The 19,398-nt window shown below is 45.0% G+C and overlaps 1 protein-coding gene across 2 annotated transcripts; it reads left to right on the top strand.

Annotated features, from left to right (window-relative positions):
* The first annotated feature begins 14,245 nt into the window (after nucleotides 1-14,245).
* Nucleotides 14,246-17,799, top strand: LOC311229338 (cold-inducible RNA-binding protein B-like). 2 transcript variants are annotated; one of them, XM_084315423.1, is made up of 2 exons: nucleotides 14,246-14,336; nucleotides 16,279-17,799. In XM_084315423.1, exon 2 carries the CDS (start codon nucleotides 16,312-16,314, stop codon nucleotides 16,801-16,803), a length of 492 nt encoding a protein of 163 aa, XP_084171549.1. In that variant the 5' UTR covers nucleotides 14,246-14,336; nucleotides 16,279-16,311; the 3' UTR covers nucleotides 16,804-17,799. The 2 variants fall into 2 exon arrangements, with proteins under 2 accessions (XP_084171549.1, XP_084171550.1); XM_084315424.1 differs by having other exon boundaries at nucleotides 14,269-14,336; nucleotides 16,282-17,799.
* The last annotated feature ends 1,599 nt before the right edge of the window (nucleotides 17,800-19,398 follow it).

Below are 19,398 nucleotides of genomic sequence, written 5' to 3'. Positions count from 1 at the left end.
GTGTCGGCTGTTCAAGACGATCGGGTGTTAATGTCATCTGGTAGATCGGGGGCTCTCCGCAGGCGACCACCCACTCTGATGAGATTATGTGCGTCACTCTCTGGTGCCAGGTGAATCAGTCTGCTGTCTGATGGGACGGGGTTTCCTCCCTGTAGACAGTCTAGCTCATCGGGGAACAAGTCTCTCTGGGCTCGTTGTAGTAGAAGAAGTTCTGCTTCTTCGTAGTCAGCTGCTGACATGTCAGTGGTGGACTGAATCTCTGGGTGGTGCCGCAGGAATGTTCTTTGTTGCGCACTCTCTAGGGTAATGCAGTCATCTATGTTGGGGTCTGTGGAGGCGACAGTGCTCAGTCCACAGAACATAGGCTTCTTGTTCTCAGCCTCCTCGTTACTTGCTTCCCTCGGGGTGGGCGTAGGCCAATCTCCTTCCGGGAGCTGGAGGAATGCTGGTCCGTCACTGTAGATGTTGCGACGGGTTAGGTCATCCAGGGACATTCCCCGGGTGATGACGTCAGCTGGGTTGTGTTTGGTATCCACATACCTCCAGCTTGCTTCTTCTGTTAATTCTTGAATCTTGGTGACTCTGACTCCCACGAAGACTTTGTATCTGCATGAATCAGACTTAATCCATGTGAGTACTGTCGTGGAATCTGACCACAAGATTGTTCTATGCACCGGAATGGTGAGTTCACGTTGGATTAACGTGGCTAGATGCGCTCCTGCGAGGGCTGCGCAGAGCTCTAGACGTGGGATAGATTGTTGCTTACGTGGGGCTATTCTTGAGCGGGCCAGTATGAAAGCAGTGTGTATCTCTCCTCCCATCTCTTGGGCACGCAAATAGGCAACCGATCCGTAGGCTACTTCGGAGGCGTCGCTGAAGACGTGTAGCTCAATCTCGCATGTCTCTGGCCTCACTGTGGATGGGAAGTAGCTGCGGCGTATATTGACACCTGGGAGTGAGCGGAGTTCCGTCTCCCACTCTCTCCATGTTGAGGCAAGGTGTGCGGGTATTGGGTCGTCCCAGCCCTGGTCCTTGTCCCATAGTGCTCGTACAATCATCTTTGCCCTGGTGGTGTAAGGTAGAATACATCCCAACGGGTCATATTGTCTGGCGAGTGTTCTGTACACACTCCGTCGGGTGGTCGGTATCGCCGCCGACCTTCCTTGCTCTGGAGCCAAGGGTTTGTGTCTATAGTGGAGCGAGTCTGTTTTGAAGCGCCAGACTAATCCTAGTGTCATTTCTTGGGCTTCTCCTGGGATTGTCGCCATCCAGGTCTCGCTGCTGGCAGCCTTGTCTGCGGAGGAGAGGCTGCGCAATACGTGCGGGTCACTGCTGGCCCACTGCCTGAGATCAAAGCCTCCTTTGATTAGGGAGGCGCGTAACTTGATTAGGAGAGCCTCGGCTTCTTCTTGAGTCGAGACGCTTTGTAGACAGTTGTCCACGTAGAAACTGTTCTTCACACTGTGTTGGACCTCTTCATCTGCTGCTGGGTCCTCTGTGACGTGTTTCTGTAGTGCAAAGGTAGCACAGCACGGGCTGCATGTGGTTCCGAAGGGGAGTACTTCCCACTGGTAGATGGATGGGTTCTCATCTCCGATCTTCTCTCTCCATAGGAACCGTAGCAGAGGCTTGTCCTCCTCTACTAGTCTCACCTGCAAGAACATCCCTTTGATATCCCCGCTTATAGCCACCTTGTCCTGGCGGAAGCGCAGTAGCACGCCTAGTAGGGAGGGGCCGAGTGTGGGGCCGGGCAAGAGCTCTTTATTCAGATTTTGGGATCCGATCTGGTAGCTGCAGTTAAACACAATGCGATCCTTGCCATTGTGATGGACCTTGTGATGCGGCACGTACCATGATTCGGTCGTCTGATCGGCCTCTTTAATGTCAATCTTTGTTACGTGTCCCGCTGTGATTAGCTTCTCAATCTCAGCTCGGTACACACTCTCTTGAACGGGGTCTTTTGCTAGGCGCCGCTCTGTGTTCAGTAGATAGCGCTCCGTGGCGTCTTTCTTTGCGTGAAAGGTGGGCATTCCCTCTCGCCTCAGGAGTGGAGTTGCGTATCTCATCACTCCGCCGACTGTGACTCTCTTTGTCCCCTGCTCGAGTAGGTTGATGGCGTAAATGTCTTCTTTAGAGCGAATGTCTTTCTTTTCGTTCTTAAAGGGCATTGTCTCTAGGGTCCATAGCCTCTCGACATGCTGCAGGAGAGTGGTGTCTTCTTCTGTCGTTCTGGAGTGGAAGCAGCTAGTGGCTGCTGTTCGGTTGAGAGATTTAGCGAGGGGGCCTTGCAATGTCCATCCTAGGCGGGTCTCGACTGCTGCAGGACAGCCTCGGGGGCCTGTATGGACCCGGTCAATCGGGACTATGAGTTCTGCATGGTCGGAGCCTATCAACAGGGTCGGGGTAGCGCCGTCTATGAGCGGGATAGGTAATTGACGCAGGTGCACATATTTATCCATCAACTTGGTGACAGGGTAGGTGTACTGCGATAGTCCTATTTCTTGGCTGGTGAAAGCATTTGTGATCTTGTACCGTCGCTCTGGCTGCCCGTTGGCTGCGATAGTGAAGGAGACATTCTCGCCCTTTATCGTCTTTAAATCTCTTCTTATTGTCCGAATCGTCATTTCGTTCTTGCTCCCCCGCAGTCCCAGCTGAGTCGCAGCGGAGGCGAGCAGAAGGGTCTTCTCTGACCCATCATCAAGGACGGCGTAAGTGTCCATGACTTTATCCTGGTAGCTCAATGTCACACGGACTACCTTTAAGAGCACTTGAGCTCCGTTGCTGCTGGCGGGGTCAATGTACATGACACTTGCCTTGGTGCCGCTCCGTGGTGCAGGTATAGGCCGTCTTCCGTTACTATCGTGTAGTATATCTAGATGGGCTCCATCGCACCGGCTGCACCTTTTCTTTAGGCGGCATTCGGCTGCCATGTGGGGCCGCGCACATCGATAACAGCGCCGGTTGGACTTTATCCATTGGCTCACTTCTTCTGCATTCATCTTTGTGAATGAGTCACATTGTGACAGCCAGTGTTCTTTCTCACAGTAGGGACACGCTATCTTCCACTTCTCCTTTCTCGAGGGGGTGCTGTGACTCTTACTGCTCGGTACTGACTCTGATTGGTGCATGACAGTCACAGATCTTCTTCCATCACTTATTCTCCTGGGTCCCTCTCTGGAGCTTGGCGTGCTCCGCCCGAAGGTGTCCAGTCGTAAGCTGCTGACCTCTCTCGCCAGGAAGTCGGCCAGATCAAGGAGGGATGGCTCGGGGCCGTCGGGATCTCGGTAGTCCCTCTGCCGCCAAAAGCGCTCCTGTCTTGCGGGTGGCAGCTTCTCCAAAATCCTCTCAACGTTAGAGTTGGCGTACAGCTCATGCCTGCCCTTCTCCCGTTGAGCTCCCAGCATCCCCACCAGGGACTGCACTTTGATTGACAGGTCGTCTAGTGAGCGATTGTCTGTGGCTGGGGGTAGGCGGTCAATATGCCTTATCTCCTGGATTACGTAATCCCATATACGTCCATATCTTTGATCCAGCGCTGCAAGGGCCGCTGTGTATGGGGTCGAGGAGGTAGCATAGGCTAGCGCTATATTGTGCGCTCGCGGTACTTTCAGGTGCTTCAATAATATTGCATACTTGTGGCGTTCATCAGCGACATCCACCATCATTGTCTCTAAGCACATCCGGAGCTCCGTGTACTGTGCTCGACTCTCATAGGCGAAGTCTGGGAATGACGGCGTGGCGTTGTATGACGCCGTGGATGGCTGTTACATCGGCGAGCGTTGGGGGAGAGACCTCCTGGGCGAGTCCCCTCTTGCGCCTCGCTGTGGGCTGGTACTGGCAGGGTACCATGGCCCGCTGGTCCAGGTACTGTTCCTCTGGGCTGGTCGTGCGTCGTGCTCACCCGTGAATAGAGTCGGGGGTCTGTAGCGCAGCGCCGCGGGGGTATAGCCTGGACTGTATGGGACCTCCTGGTCCGGTGGAGTACTGTGCTGTCGTCGGGCTTGGTTCTCCTCTTCTCCCTCTTCTTCTTCTATCAAATCTTCCAGATCCTGTAATCGTTTATTTAGCTTCTCCGCAGTGTAGGCCGCTCCTTCCTTGTAGCTGGGTCTCGCTTGGACCGGTATGGGAAGGGGATCTGCGGGGGGTCTAGACTCGGTCTGTTGGTCAAGTTCAGGGTCGCTTGCTCGTTGCGGTGACGCTGCTCTTGACTGTTGTCTCGACGAGTTCCTTGAGCCCCTGGCGGAGGGAGAGGGAGTTGTCCTTTTGATCAGCTGCTCTATTAGTTGCGCTTGTAGTCTGTCGCGCTCTGCGTCTCTTTGGGCACCGGCAGCGGCGCGCTGGGCGTCGGCCCGGTCTCTTGCCATATTCTCTTCCATCTGGAAGCGTCTCATCTCCAGACTTGTGCGCTGTTCTTCGCTCCGTTGCTGTGCTTGGAGGTGTTCGCGCTCGCTGGTCGCCTGTGCTTGGAGACGTTCGCGCTCGCTAAGCGTCTGTGCTTGGAGCCGATCGCGTTCGGTAGAGGCTGTCAGGCTGACGAGGAACGCCTGTTGTAGTGTCCTCTCCGCTTCGCTGGGGGAAGGCGGTAGTGGAGGTGAGCCGCTCCTGCGTGAACCGCTCCTGGGGGTACTCGTTGGGGAGTCCTGGAGCTCTAGTTCCTCGGCGCTCTCCTCCTCTTCTTCCGTGCAGAGTTCTCTCTCTGTAGGGTTGTCTTCCTCCCGGGGCTTGTCGGGGACTACTTCTTGAGTAGTGGCGGGGGGTAAAGGCATGTCAATTCCCTCCTGGTCCCCACCGTGGGCTCGGTCAGTTACATTAGGACCTACTAGGGCCTCTGTGGTCGGGGAAACCTGGTCGTTAAGGTCAGACATAATTTTACTTTCTACTTTTACCACGTTTACCGTTTGTCGAAGGCTAGGTAGTTGACTGACAGTGTAAGTACTGAGGTGTCTGTCGTCTGCGCCGCGGGCGTTCTAGGTTAGGAGGATCGTTTCGTGGAGTGTTCATCATAGGCCATTTCGATATTAATAACACTATATTAATATTACACTAGTTACCCTCCGGCTCGAAGGACCAATTGTAACTGAGGGGTACAATTCCCTGACTGTATTGTTAGATATGATATTTAATACCACTACCTCATGTACTTTAACTTCTGGCCACCCAGTACAAGATATAAGTATGATGAACACTTTCCCACCTGATGAAACGAACCAACACAAATGTACCAAATCGAATATTTAATACAGCAAAAGGTGTATACAACATTCACTTAATTACATTTATGATTTGAAATATGGAATATGCACTTTTATGGCAAATGAGTATTCGTAGGTAAATCAACATTGAATGTCCAATCTCTGGTTGCGCAGGGAGTAAGTATACAACCTGGAATATTTAGGAAACGATAGCGATGGTACTTAAATGATTATAGCTGGATACACTAAGGGGGGGGGGGGGGTCCCGCTGGTTGTAAGACAGTAGGAGGGGGGGGTTAGAGAAGCTGCTGGCGGTATCCCATCTGGCCGACGGTGTCTTGGGAGAATCCAAAGTCTTGGACACGGTGCCCACAGAACCTCGGGCCGCAGACGAATACAGCTGGACCCTCTGTGGAACGGTATCTGCCGGTCCACAACGGAGAGACGTGGTGCGACCTCACGTGTAGAGCGCCGCCTCACCTGGAGTCCTCTCCGGGGGGTAATTCCAACACTCGGCAGTGTTGGCCTTTATCCATGGAATAATCAAAGCACACAAAGCATAATCCAAGAGCCGTGGAAGGCTCGCCGTCGTCGGGGTAGAGTAATCCAATATACAGGTCCAGTCGCTCTTGACCCGGAGCTCCTCGGATGCAATCACCACTAGGGGTCTGACCAGCCTGGTTAAGCGTCCAGATAACGTCAGGAACGATGGGGGTACTGATAACTGTAGGACTCTAACCGAACGATGCACCATACATAAATAGACTATTATTAGCTTAATAGAATACGTCCAACTCGACGGTATGGTGCCAAACTATGACCATTCAACTATTAATCTACACGATATCTCAATGCCTATTCTGGGCCAAGTAGGCCTTACTACACCGCACGTGCGTCGTGGGGAGGCTTTTGCGTCTGTCACTCTGTTGGAGGGTAAAGAACTGGACTAAAAGAAAGTTCTACTTTACGAGCGCCATATATATATGCGCTATGAACAAATAGTACCATTCGTATTTCGCCCGGCATATTACTGCGCGGAACCGGGGGTTGCCTCGACATGTTAGGCGGCACGATTGAACTTGGACCTAGGGGTATGGCAACCTGGCGCCAGGTTCTCGTCCAATGGTAGAATGAAACTATTATGGGCTGTTTAGTAGAAACGGGGATATTCAATGCATATTGTGCAAGGAATATACAGGGGATATCAAACGATATACAAATACAATTAAATATATATATATAAATAAATATACATATTCGGTTTAATCTGATCCTTCACAACAGTAACCGTCAGCCATGATATTCAGACATGGCATGAGATTATGGGTCATTGTAATTACGAGGATTTACTGAAACTGCAAACGGTGACAGAAGGCATGCACATTAAAGGCGATAAGCGTAGACCTGATAAAGAATGTGTCGTGTGCATAAAGGGGAAGTTTGCTCAATCGAGAAACAGGAATCCCACAGAAAAAGTTAAAGTACCACTTGCGTTGGTTAACACAGACCTTGCCGGTCCAGTAAGGAACGATTCCATAGGAGGCTTTAGATATGTACAGTCTTTTACAGGACAACCACACCTTCACTCTCACCAAATTACTGGAGGGCAGACAGACAGTGGGAGGAAAATGGGTGTATTCAATCAAGGAGGGAATTGAAGGCCACGATAAATACAAAGCTAGGTTTGTAGCTAAGGGCTTCAGTCAGAGGGAGGGGATAGACTATGGTGAAACATTCTCCCCCACTGCCAATCTGACCAGTGTAAGGGTAGTGGTTCAGAAAGCAGCTGAGGACAATCTGATTCTACATCAGATGGATGTGAAGACAGCCTATCTGCACGCACCCATAGATAGGGAGATATATATGGAACAACCCGAGGGTTACAAAAAGGAAGGAGAGAAGTTAGTGTGTAAGCTGGAAAAATCCATTTACGGCCTAAAACAGTCTGGGCGAAATTGGAACGAGATGCTTCATACATGCCTTATCAAAGATCACTTCCTACAGAACCCAGTAGACCCCTGTGTTTACTCGAGGGAATCAAAGGAGTCGGGGAAAGTGATCATCGTCATCTGGGTAGACGATTTGATCATAGCAGCGGACAACACCAGGAGCATAGCTCAGGTGAAAGAGATGCTCTCCAATAGATTTAAGATGAAAGACCTTGGGAGGTTAAAACACTTTCTAGGTATGGATTTTGAGCAGTCTGCCAATTGTGTAACAGTATCCCAGAAGAGATATGTGGAAAAGATTCTCAAACGTTTTGACATGCAGGAATGTAGAACAAGGGATACACCATGTGATCAAAAGCTGGACTACCAGGAGGATGCTCAGAAACTTGACAGATGTGAAAATGTACAGGGAAGCAGTGGATAGCCTCATCTATTTGACGACATGTACTCACCCTGACCTATGTTTTGTAGTGAGTAAGTTGTCACAGCATTTTGCTGATCCCACAGAGGAGCACTGGATTACGGTAAAACATGTTTTTCGTTATCTTAAAGGTACAGCCGACAGACAACTGTGTTTCAGAAAGAGCAGCGAGGGCCTAGCGCTTAAAGCCTACAGTGATGCAGACTGGGCAGCTGACACCACAGATAGAAGGAGTACCACCGGATATTGAGTTTGAACCCAAACAGCTCATTGGTTTCGTGGAAAACAAAGAAACAGCCCACCGTGGTTTTATCAACTTGTGAAGCCGAATATATGGCTCTAGCTATGACCATACAGGAGTGTATCTACCTGGAACAACTGCTTGAAGGGATGGATACCTATGTATACAAGAAGACTGTTGTTTATGAGGACAACCAGGGAACCATTGCAATTGCCAGAAACCCTGTGTGTCGGCAGAGATGTAAACATGTCGATATAAAATATAATTTCATTAGATCTGTCATCAGAGAAGAAAGGATGACACTGATGTATTGTCCCACGGACGACATGGTAGCAGATGCAATGACGAAACCTGCCTCCAAATTGAAATTGAAGAGATTTGCAAAGGCCATGTTTGGTGTGTAGATATTGACTGCCATGTTCTGTTGATGTTTTTGTGATTATATCATTTCCTTTGTAAAAATGTTTTTCCAAGAAGTCAGCCAGTATACTAAAAAGTGGGAGTGTTGAAGGTAGAGGCTCTGTGTAGGATTGTTAGTATCTGTCTAACTGCATAATGTAACTGTTCGCACTAGTGTCTGTCTACCTGCATATATATGTGTCCACTGGAGGGCGTTCTAGGCGGAGACACTCTGGAGTACTACCAGGTAGCATAAGTATCTGTGTCTCCTCCCCCTTCTTTCTCTCCCCCCCCCCCCCCCCCCCCAGTCTCTCAGTAAGAGAGGACTCATGTGTTAATGCTCCCACCATGTGAATAAACAAACCAAGCCAGTTAAAGGCTAAAGACTGGAAACCATGCCTCTTGACCACATTATTGTCGCCCTATAGCCGGATTCTGTTAACAATGCTGTTCTGGATAGGAGTACACCAACCACTGCTAGACCCCCCAGATCAATTTCCACAGTTGGAGGAATTTGTTCTGCCCTGGGGCTTGTGGATGCTTGGCTTATGCGAAATTCTAAGGGAAGGGACTATACCTTTTTTTCTTCGGTTCACAGTGTATTCTCAAGGCTTGATTCTTTTTTTTATCTCTAAAGACCTGCTCCCATCTAATTGGCAACATTATAGTGTCAGATCATGCAAGGGTGACCCTTGAGCTGCTCCCCATTGACCGTGCAAAGAGGTCCTCTAGATAGATGGAGATTTAACTCATCTCTACTGCAGGATATCGACTTTAAAGCCATGCTGAAAAATCAGATTGATATGTATATAGAGACAAATGTTCCTTCCGCGCCATCCGCAGGGGTTGCTTGGGAAGCTCTGAAGGCTTTTGTGAGGGGTCACGTAATTCAATATGCATCATATAAGAAAAAGCAGAACGCTAAAAAAAATTGGTGATTTAGAAAAAAGGAGTGACAGCTTAAAACAAAAAATATCACCAAATAACCTAAGGCTTGTAACACAATTAAAGTATGAGTATAATTGTATCCTTTTGCAGAAGGTCGAGTTTGGATTGTTTAGGGCCAGGCAGAATTACTTTGAATCGGGGGACAAAGCCGGGAAGTTGCTGGCCAGGTATATTAAACACAAGGAGTCATCATCCACTATTTCGGCTATCCAGGTACAGGGGGGAGCCCTTGTGACTAAGGCTAGTGATATTAACAATGCTTTTAAAGAATTCTACATGGGTCTTTACACCTCCTCTTCCAAGGCGACACAGCAGGAAATTCCTTTATTTTTAGCGGGCTGGATCCAGACCAGGCTGCAGAAACAAATTAGTGGGGGGGCATAAAATGTTCTCGGGGGGGCACAATGGTTTTTCAACACAGGTTCCGTTTTATACGTTTCAGCTGGGACAACGGCGCTGTGGCTTGCTTGGCGCTGCCCATGGTGCTGAACTAAACAGCAGAGAGGCAATTGAAAAATCAAATTTCTCTATCTTAAGAACATTCACTTATACAAAAACAGACTGAACAGATATATATAACAGACCTGCTGGGGCAGCGGACTGAGAGCAGGGGACACAGACAGGCTGGATAAGATGGTCAGGAAGGCCAGTAGCGTGGTTAGGGTGTAGCTGGACGCCCTAGCCCTAGCGAGGGTGGCGGAGAGGAGGAACCTTGCTAAGCTCCAGGCCATCAGGGAAAACCCCTCCCACCCACTATACACAGACTTGGCTGACAGGAGGAGCATGTATTGTTATAGGCTCACACTACCTAAATGCAGCACTGAACGGCACAGGAAGTCCTTCATTCCGACAGCCATCAGACTATACAATATCACTGTGCCTCACTGCATCACTGAGCACAGAGTGACAGTTACCATCTTCCTGGACTCTTACTTTTTAAACAGCACTGTGCAATATTACACCTACTGTAGACTTCAGTATATTTTTACTGTATTTATTTACTGTATCTTTTATTCTATTTTTATTCTATTTAATTTTATTCTATTCTTAGGCCATTTGTTTTGTTATTCTTATTCGTGACTTGTTCTGTCTAAATGTTTAATGTTGAGTGATTTGCAGTGTCAAATTTCCCTCAGGGTAATACATTTCTATTCTATTCTATTCTATATCTTTGAAAAGTCTCCATTTATTCAACACTTCTGAATTCACTGACAAACTGAACTGAACTGACAAAAATAAGGTGCATAAAAAAGCAAACAAAATTCCTCCACAGGCTACTCACCATCATTAGTAGAGCGGCAAGCGGCGTTTGGGGACAGAGTGAAATCTTCTTAAAACACTGCCCCTCCACTCATTCCTGAATTTTGTTGTTAAGTCCTTCTCAAATGCCAACTGAATTAAATTGGCCTTGCGTCGATGAAGCATACTAAGGCGATGTTCTGTAAAGATGTTCTTGAGGGTAGAAAACGAATTCTCACAGAGTGCCGTGCTAGCTTCAGTAGTGTTGTTGATGACATCAGTGCCCACTAGGGCTGTCCCCGACTAAGCATTTGGATAGTCGACTTTGATTGACCAAAAAAATAAAAATAAAAATTTAGGGTGGGCACAGCTGACTCAGTGGGCGGGCCAGGCCCCCCAATGCCTGCCCATGGCGCCGGGTCTGGCTGGATCTCCCTACATTAGATGCGGGTCAACGTGAGTATCTAGACACCCCAATAACAGAGGATGAAATAGCAGAGGTTATTAGGAAATTGCCGTCCAGTAAAGCGGACGGCAAGATCATAGTTGCAACCTATAATATCATGCGATCTGAAAACTGTTGTGATGTCAGTTGACTTCAAGCTGGTGGAGACTAGGCTTTACAGAAGAGGACAACTGATATGTCAGTAGCATGATATGGGAATACCAGGAGCCTGCTCTTTGTTAAAGTTACTGTCTATGTTTGTTACATGTGCTCTCACGTAACTCAGTAGCCATTTATACACTTGATGATTATAATAGTTGTGTGTATATATTTCTGTAGATACTACTGTAGCCTATCATGTCCCACAGCTGTAAAGGAATGTGAATCACTACCCACTTTCAAAACCACTCTCAAAGAGCACCTACGGGAGACTGTAATTCGAAACTGGCCCCTGTAAATGTCCTAACCCAACCCCCTCCAATGTACAGTAAATGTCCTAACCCAGTAATATACGAGACCCTCTTCTTGGGACCAAGTAATATATAAGGTTTCGTCGATAATTCAATATACAGCTACCCCCCCCCCCCCCCACCCACTATTTTTTAGACTCTTTTTGTATCACAAACAGTACTGTATTTGTAAATCTGGTATGTCATAAATGTATAGATGTAGCAGTACTGTCTATCTGTATGTCATATATGTTATGATGAATTGAAAATAGGGGACCCTGATGTAAACAAGACGAAAGTCTTGTGTGTATTGAGCCGTACTGTATTGTACCCATTCTGCAATCTGTTAATTAATACAATTTTCAATCAATTCAATCAATCAATCAATCAATCAATCAATCAATCAATCAATCAATCAATCAATCAATCAATCAATCAAAATTTATATTCACCACTAGATGCCATCATATACATTGATAGACATATACATATACATTAGCACTCTGAGACTTGGTTTCCAGATATAGAGTGCATTATAAATCGAATGTATTATTATTATTATTATTATTATTATTATTATTATTATTATTATTATTATTATTATTATTATTATTTATTATTATTATTATTATTATTATTATTATTATTATTATTATTATTATTATTATTATTATTATTATTATTATTATTATTATTATTATTATTAATAGACTTTGGTGACGTCACTTTTTTTTAAAGACAAAAGCCCGACTGGTCCCCCCAACTCTCGCCGGGTGTGGTGGCGCGCGCCTATAATCCAAGCTGCTGGGAGGCTGAGGCTGGCGGATCGTTTGAGCTCAGGGGTTCTGAGCTGCAGTGGACTATGACGATCGGGTGTTCGCGCTAAGTTCGGTATGGATATGGTGCTCCTGGGGGAGCCCGGGACCACCAGGTCGCCTAAACAAAACAAAAAAAGCCTACCCACCAAGGAGGGGTGCACCGGCCCAGGCCGGAAACGGACCAGGCCAAAGCCCCCGTGCCGTTTAGTAGTCGGACGAGCCTGTGAATAGACACTGTAGTTCAGCCTGAGTAAAACAGCGGGACTCAGTCTTTTCATGATTTTTTTTTTTTTATCGAACTTTTACGCCACAGTTTCTACGTTCACACTGCATGCTTTGCTCAGTCTGACCCGCTCAGGTGGTTTCAATCACTCTCTTGATAAGATTATAAGATATGATATGAGTGACGTGAATAAATAGTGCCTTGGTCCATCCTAACTTAAATCTCCGTCAATGTAAAGACATACATTTGGTTATTTATTTTGACAAAAAGATTACAACAAAACAAGACAAAATGGCATGTACATGACTGCCTCCTACTGGATATCTGGGGTAAATACAACCCCTTTTCTGAGCACTTTCCAAAGACGTCCAAAGTAGGCACCAACAGATTACAATACTGACCTAACTGAACGGTGCAAAACTGATACACAAATGCAAATGGTTGAATGAAAACGACCCACTTAACAGTTATTAAACTGTGTTTTTCTTTAAATTATTGCTGTTTAACAGTACTGTATATTTGCATATCTTGTCTGTCACAAATGGAACAGTACTGTATACCTGTATGTCATAATTAGATTAGATTTGTATAGCTGTATATCTGTATGTTGTGTATGTCATGAATGTCATTATGAATTGAAAATGGGGGACCCTGATGTAAACCAGACGAAAGTCTTTCTCTGGTCTGCATCCCCTTAACAATTGTGTGTATTGAGCTGTACTGTATTGTACCTATTCTGCAATCTGTTAATAAAGTTTTCAATCAATCAATCAATCAATCAATCATGTTCATCATCAGCCTACAATTTTGCAAAGGCCCTAAAAACAAGACTACAAACACCTCAAAACAAACTGGTCAGACTACTGCTTGACCTTGACCATACTCCTAAAACCCACCTCACCCCTGCCCATTTTGACAACCTAGGATGGCTTAGAGTAGACGACAGAGTACAGCAACTTGCAATGGGCCTGGTCAACAAGATACACTACACCACTAAGATACCCATGTACATGTCGAAATACTTCCCAACGGTCAGTGAATTCCATGACCACAACACCAGAGGGAGTTGCACAAATCATGTTCAACCCAGATTCGGCTCAAACAAGGGAATAAACATGTATTGCAATTATGCCACAACAATGTGGAACGCCCTACCCACAGGCTACAGCCGTAAAATAATGTGAATCCCTACCCTCCTTCAAAACCGTGCTCAAAGAACACCTACGGGTGGCTGCAATTCGAAACTGGCCCCGGTAAATGTCCAACTCCCCCCCCCCCCAGCCACCCACCCAACCCCCTCCAATGTACAGTTTCTTCCCCTCGAATGTATATATTTTTTTTATGATCTCCTTCTCTTAAACAGTACCGTATATTTGTATATCTTGTATGTAATAAATATCTGGATGTAACAGTACTGTTTATCTGTATGTCATAAATGTCATGATGAATTGAAATGGGGGACCCTGATGTAAACAAGACAAAAGTCTTTCTCTGGTCTGCATCCCCTTAACAATTGTTTGTATTGAGCCGTACTGTATTGTCCCCATTCTGCAATCTGTTAATAAAGTTTTCAATCAATCAATCATGTTCATCATCAGCCTACAATTTTGCTGCTTAGCCATTTGGCCTAGGGAGATATAGGCTTACAGCATCTGCTACAGTTAGATCCCGTTGACCTCTCTGAGAGTGAGCCAGGCCCAGCTCAGACCTTTTTAAATGTATCTAAGTGTAGAGGGTTTGAAATTGCCTCCATGTAAAGTTTTATACAAAAACACACACCCACTATTTTTTAAGATTCTTCACAACTACTCTAACAGTCATTTACTTTTGAATGAGATGCTACATCTTATTAGACATCCAAGTCAGTAGATGGCGCTACTGTCTGTGAGTGATAGAGGAAATCAGTATAAGTCTTGGCTCCCAAGCATGCGCAGTCACAACTCAGAAGAAACCGCTCACAGTAACAGCAGAGCGAGGCCCGAAGAGACGTGTCTATTCTCCGTCATTCACAGGTAAGAAAATAATTATCTAAAAACATTCCTAAAGATGATTTAAAACGAACGTGGACCATCAGTGACATGTTATGTAACGTTTTGAGTGTGTACTTGAACCCGTTTGCAAGTTTAGATGAGTAGTTTTAATAATTGGTCGAGTTGAATAATGGCTAACTGCTAGCTAGCTATTTTCAGTGTTACACCGACAGTACACGTGGTGCTCGGGTGTGTGCGTGCGTGTAAGACTGAGCGTGTTACTGTTACCGTCGATGTGTATTTGAGCTAAGGTTATGAATGTAAGCGTATTCAATTTAAAATATGTACTATTGGTTTTTGTACATTGAATGTGATTTGTTCCGACTACAGGATTAGGTATATTTGAGTACAATACGAATTATTATTTAAGAATTGGGAGTATTGGAATGTTAAAGGAATATTTTGTGTATATATATTTGTCGAGAATAAACCGCTGGCAGCATAGCGAGGCTAGAAACGATGACGTGTCTATTCTCCATCATGCAGCACGGCGCGCCTCGCCTGCGCATCAGTTGTGCCGACTCAGATCCCCCTAGGCCTCAGGCCGGTCACATAAGCCCCGCCCGCGTTTCTTGATCCTCTAATCACAACGGTTGCTTCCCTCGGACAAACCGTTTTGTCAGAGGAAAGCAACAGTTGTGATAGGAGGATCAGGAAAATAGGGCGGGGTTTGAGAAGACTATTCTGGTCTTGCCGCCGCTTTTAGGCCCAGAAATTAAATGTAAAATGTCGAGCGGTCCTTTGCTTCTGGACGTAATTGTGCTAAATCTGCACTGTTCCAGAATGTTCGAGCAGAACTAAGGTTCTAGAATGATCTGCCATGACATCATCACAAACGTTCCAGAATGTTCGGGCGGAACTAATGTTCTAGAATGTTCCTAACAATAGTTCCGTGGGTGAATTATGTACCAACATTACAATCATAGTACAGGCCTACAAAACCATTACTGCCTTTCGGAGCATTACTGATATAGTGGTATATTGCATTATGTAGAGGTGTACATAATTTAGGGATGCACCGATCCGACTTTTTCAGTCCAGATACCTGGTCTTTGGGTATCGACCGATACCCATTGTTCAATTAATAAACTATGCCTCACTGTGTGGCAGAGACTGGGATCATTCTTTTGTGCATTACTTTCCTAACTTGGTGAAACAAAATGTAACAAATTAACACATAAATATAAACTTACTGAATTGTTTGTTGTTCCTTATTTTATTTCTTATTATATTATATATTAAAAATAAATCCTTTTTTTTTTTTTTTTTATATATACTGATACCTGATCCAGATAATTTAGTCATATCGGATCGGTGCATCCCTAACAGATATAGTGGTATACATTAGGGATGGGTATTTTTAAGAGAAATCCAGATAGATTGATCGCATGTTATACTTTATTGATCATGTATTACTCGAAAAGGGGGGGAAACTCTCAAAAAAACGCATTAAAAAAAATATTTACTTAATTTTGTTCATTCACGTATATGTTTACGGAAACCAACAAAGTTATAATCTTACACATGCATGTGAAACAAATATGTAATTTTTTTTAAATATTCCCCCCCCTAAAAATCATTAATAATTTAAGATCGATTTTTCTCATAGCTACGATTAATTGATTACTCACGCCCATCCCTAGTATACATACACTTGTAGATGGGGAATTCTACCCTGCTGAGTTTGCCGAGATAACGCAGTTACAGCGATTGCCTTTTGTAGGGTAAATAGAAGCAGGCTATTATTGGTGGAATGAACTTCCCACCATAGTCCGACTACCGAAACACGTCTCATTGACTGAATAACCTTCATACTGTCTTTCACTATTATGAACTTTGCTAACTAAGGAATGTACCTCACCTATATTACTACCTAATATGCTAATTATGTATTCTTCTTACCCCTCCCACTCTTCACTTGCAGCAGCACCGCACGGGTCCACCATTTGTCAAAAAGATGTCTGACGAGGGGAAACTTTTCGTCGGCGGACTGAGCTTCGACACCACCGAGGACTCATTGGCGGCAGCGTTCTCAAAGTACGGAAGTGTCGCCAAATGCGACGTCATCAGAGACAAAGAAACGGGGAGGTCTCGCGGCTTCGGCTTCGTTACATACGATAACACAGAGGATGCCAAAGATGCGATGGATGGAATGAACGGCAAGACGGTGGACGGCAGAGCCATTCGTGTGAATGAAGCAGGCCAGGGTGGTGGCGGCAGAGGTCGCGGCGGCGGAGGAGGAGGATACGGAGGTGGTGGCGGATACGGAGGTGGAGGAGGATATGGAGGCGGAGGAGGATACAGCAGCGGAGGTGGAGGAGGATACAGCAGCGGAGGTGGAGGATACGGCGGTGGCAGAGGGAGAGGCGGTGGAGGATACGGTGGTGGTGGAGATGGGGGTTACGGCGGTGGTGGTGGATACAGAAGTGGCGGAGGATACAGAGAGTAGTTAGTAGTGGGGGGAGCTACGGGGAGCGCTCTGGATCATACAGCTATGCTGCACACGAGAAACTCCCCCGATTCAAGATCATCCATTGACTGGCTGTATTTAAAAGATGCGCTCCCTTAAGAAATGTCCACATGATGTTGACCTGATTCTCTTTGTAGTTATATTATGTTGCCGTAGCTCAAGCATTGTGCAAATGTAGCCATAGTTTTGGCCATTCATTGACAAACCATGTTCAAACACAAAAGTTGAAGATGTTTTTCCTGCTTGAGGGCAATTGTTCTCACAGCCTTTTTTTTTCCTAACCTCACACCCTTTGACTAAGTACAATATCTGATTTGATTGGTGCTGTTAAATGAAAAATTGGAACGCTCTGAAATCGAAATTATCTCTAGCTGCTTTTCTTTCTTTTTTGATCAACCAGGATTTTGAAGCACCTACCTCGCACTGTTAAGCAGCTCCTGTTTTTCCTCGGATATAGGGGAAATTCAATTGGGCTGGTTTACTTTTGTTTGAGTTATCCTTCATTTTAATGCTTGTCCAACCTACCTCCTGCCAAGTTATTGAATGAGAAATCCATTTAGTAGCTCAAACAGGCTTTTGGGTTTTGTAGTACATTCCTATAGTGTTGCTAGGCAGCAATGCCTCAGCCACGTCATTTTTTAAATATAGATTAGCCGAGGGTCCTGTATATGTTCAGTTTCCAAAAAAGTGAATTCCTTTCAGACTGGTGAACTACATTCCTAATGTGGTCGGCTGTTCAATGTGTTTTTTTTGCTTTGCTCAACGTCTGCATTTTAAATGTGCTGTTAGAATGGACTGAACTGAACTTGTATAAAGTGATCGACGTCGTTAACTTCTCTCACCGATATAAAACTTGGAATGAGAGCATTTTTGTACTTTCTGTTCTTTGTATCAACATTGAAGTATTTTTTTTTTAATTCATCGAGCCTACTAAACGATTTATGAAAAATAAAAAGTTTGATTAACAAAAGAAAAGACTACACTGTTTGACTAATGTTACTTACCCTTAGCTGCCAGAGTTGTTCCCTTCCTGCTGACGTACAGAACTTGTAAGTCGTTTTGGATAAGTGTCAGTTGAATGTATATGTAGGGCAGTGCAGTTCTCGACAATTGTTTCTTGCCTGTAGTTGACGTTTAACAGCCAGGCTATGGTCAATAAATACGGATTTCAATTTTAAATGAACTGAGTGAATACGGCAGCACTGACTTCAAGGTCACAGGAATTAATATAGAGAAATGATGGCGCAGGATGCTGGATCTGGCACAGCCGCATGCAGGACCTGTTTGTTTATATCTGTTTTTATCAACAATCTGCTTCCTCCCAGTAATAAAGCACTGCACACAATGACATGGGACAATGTAGACTAGAGAATTCAAAAAAGAAAAGGGGGTGCCTTGATGGTCTTGTAAAAATGATGTGCATGGAGGATAATTCTTGGCTGTGCATAGGGATGTCTGCACCGGTTTCAAGGTAAACTGTCAACTCATGGGTTTCACACAAGCAAGTGAATTTAAAATGTTTGTTACAAAGACTTCATTTTCTGCATTCTGGTGCAGGAATTTTAGAATTTGTACCCTTTAAATGCCAGTGTTTGTGATGGCATCACATTGTTTAAAAAAAAAAACAATTATCTAGAAGGTTTTACTATGACATCACCAACGTTCCAGAATGGACTACTATGACATCACCAATGTTCCAGAATGTTCTGGCAGGCCTAAGGTTCTAGAATAGACTGCCATGACATCACAAACGTTCAGGCAGACCTAAGGTTCTAGAATGGTCTGCCATGACATCACAAACGTTCCAGAATGTTCGGGCGGTCCTAATGTTCTAGAATGCTCCTAACAATAGTTCCGTGGGTGAATTATGTACCATTACAATCACTGAAAGAAAAAGAAAGCAATACGCTTGGACCAGCACTCACAGATTTTGATTATTTAATGGCAGCCTGAAACAAACATGTTTCGGAACAATTTATGTTCCTTCCTCAGTGGAACATAAATTGTTCCGAAACATGTTTGTTTCAGGCTGCCATTAAATAATCAAAATCTGTGAGTGCTGGTCCAAGCGTATTGCTTTCTTTTTCTAATATACTCTACGGGATTTCAGCACCCAGTGTTATATTTTGTGAGCGCAGTCTATCTTGACTTATCCATTACAATCACTACAATATTTTAAATATCGAATGCAAGGTGGATCTTTCTGGGGGGGGGGGTTATTACAGGCTAGCATATGTCATAATTATGTCATATGTGATTAGCAACAACACTGATTTCGATTGATTTTTTTTTTGTTGTAATGTCAGATTGAAAGACATACTCACTCTTACCATTAGGGGACTAAATTGTCCTCTTCAAACACGCCATAAAAATAACTATAACTATATATAATATTTTCAATATATCAAATGCAAAGTAGATATTTCCGGGGGGGGATTATGTGTCAATGATTAGCAACAACAACACTGATTTTGATATATTTTTAGTTTTTTTTGTAATGGTCCCGCCTCCACCATCACATGCGGCTCCCTTTGTGTGAGAGCGAGAGAGTTCTCCATCTTGTGTGAGTTTAGA

This window comes from Notolepis coatsorum, assembly GCF_963971535.1.
Source record: "Notolepis coatsorum genome assembly, chromosome: 5".
Taxonomy (NCBI): domain Eukaryota; kingdom Metazoa; phylum Chordata; class Actinopteri; order Aulopiformes; family Paralepididae; genus Notolepis; species Notolepis coatsorum.
This window is presented reverse-complemented; position numbering and strand designations above follow the sequence as displayed.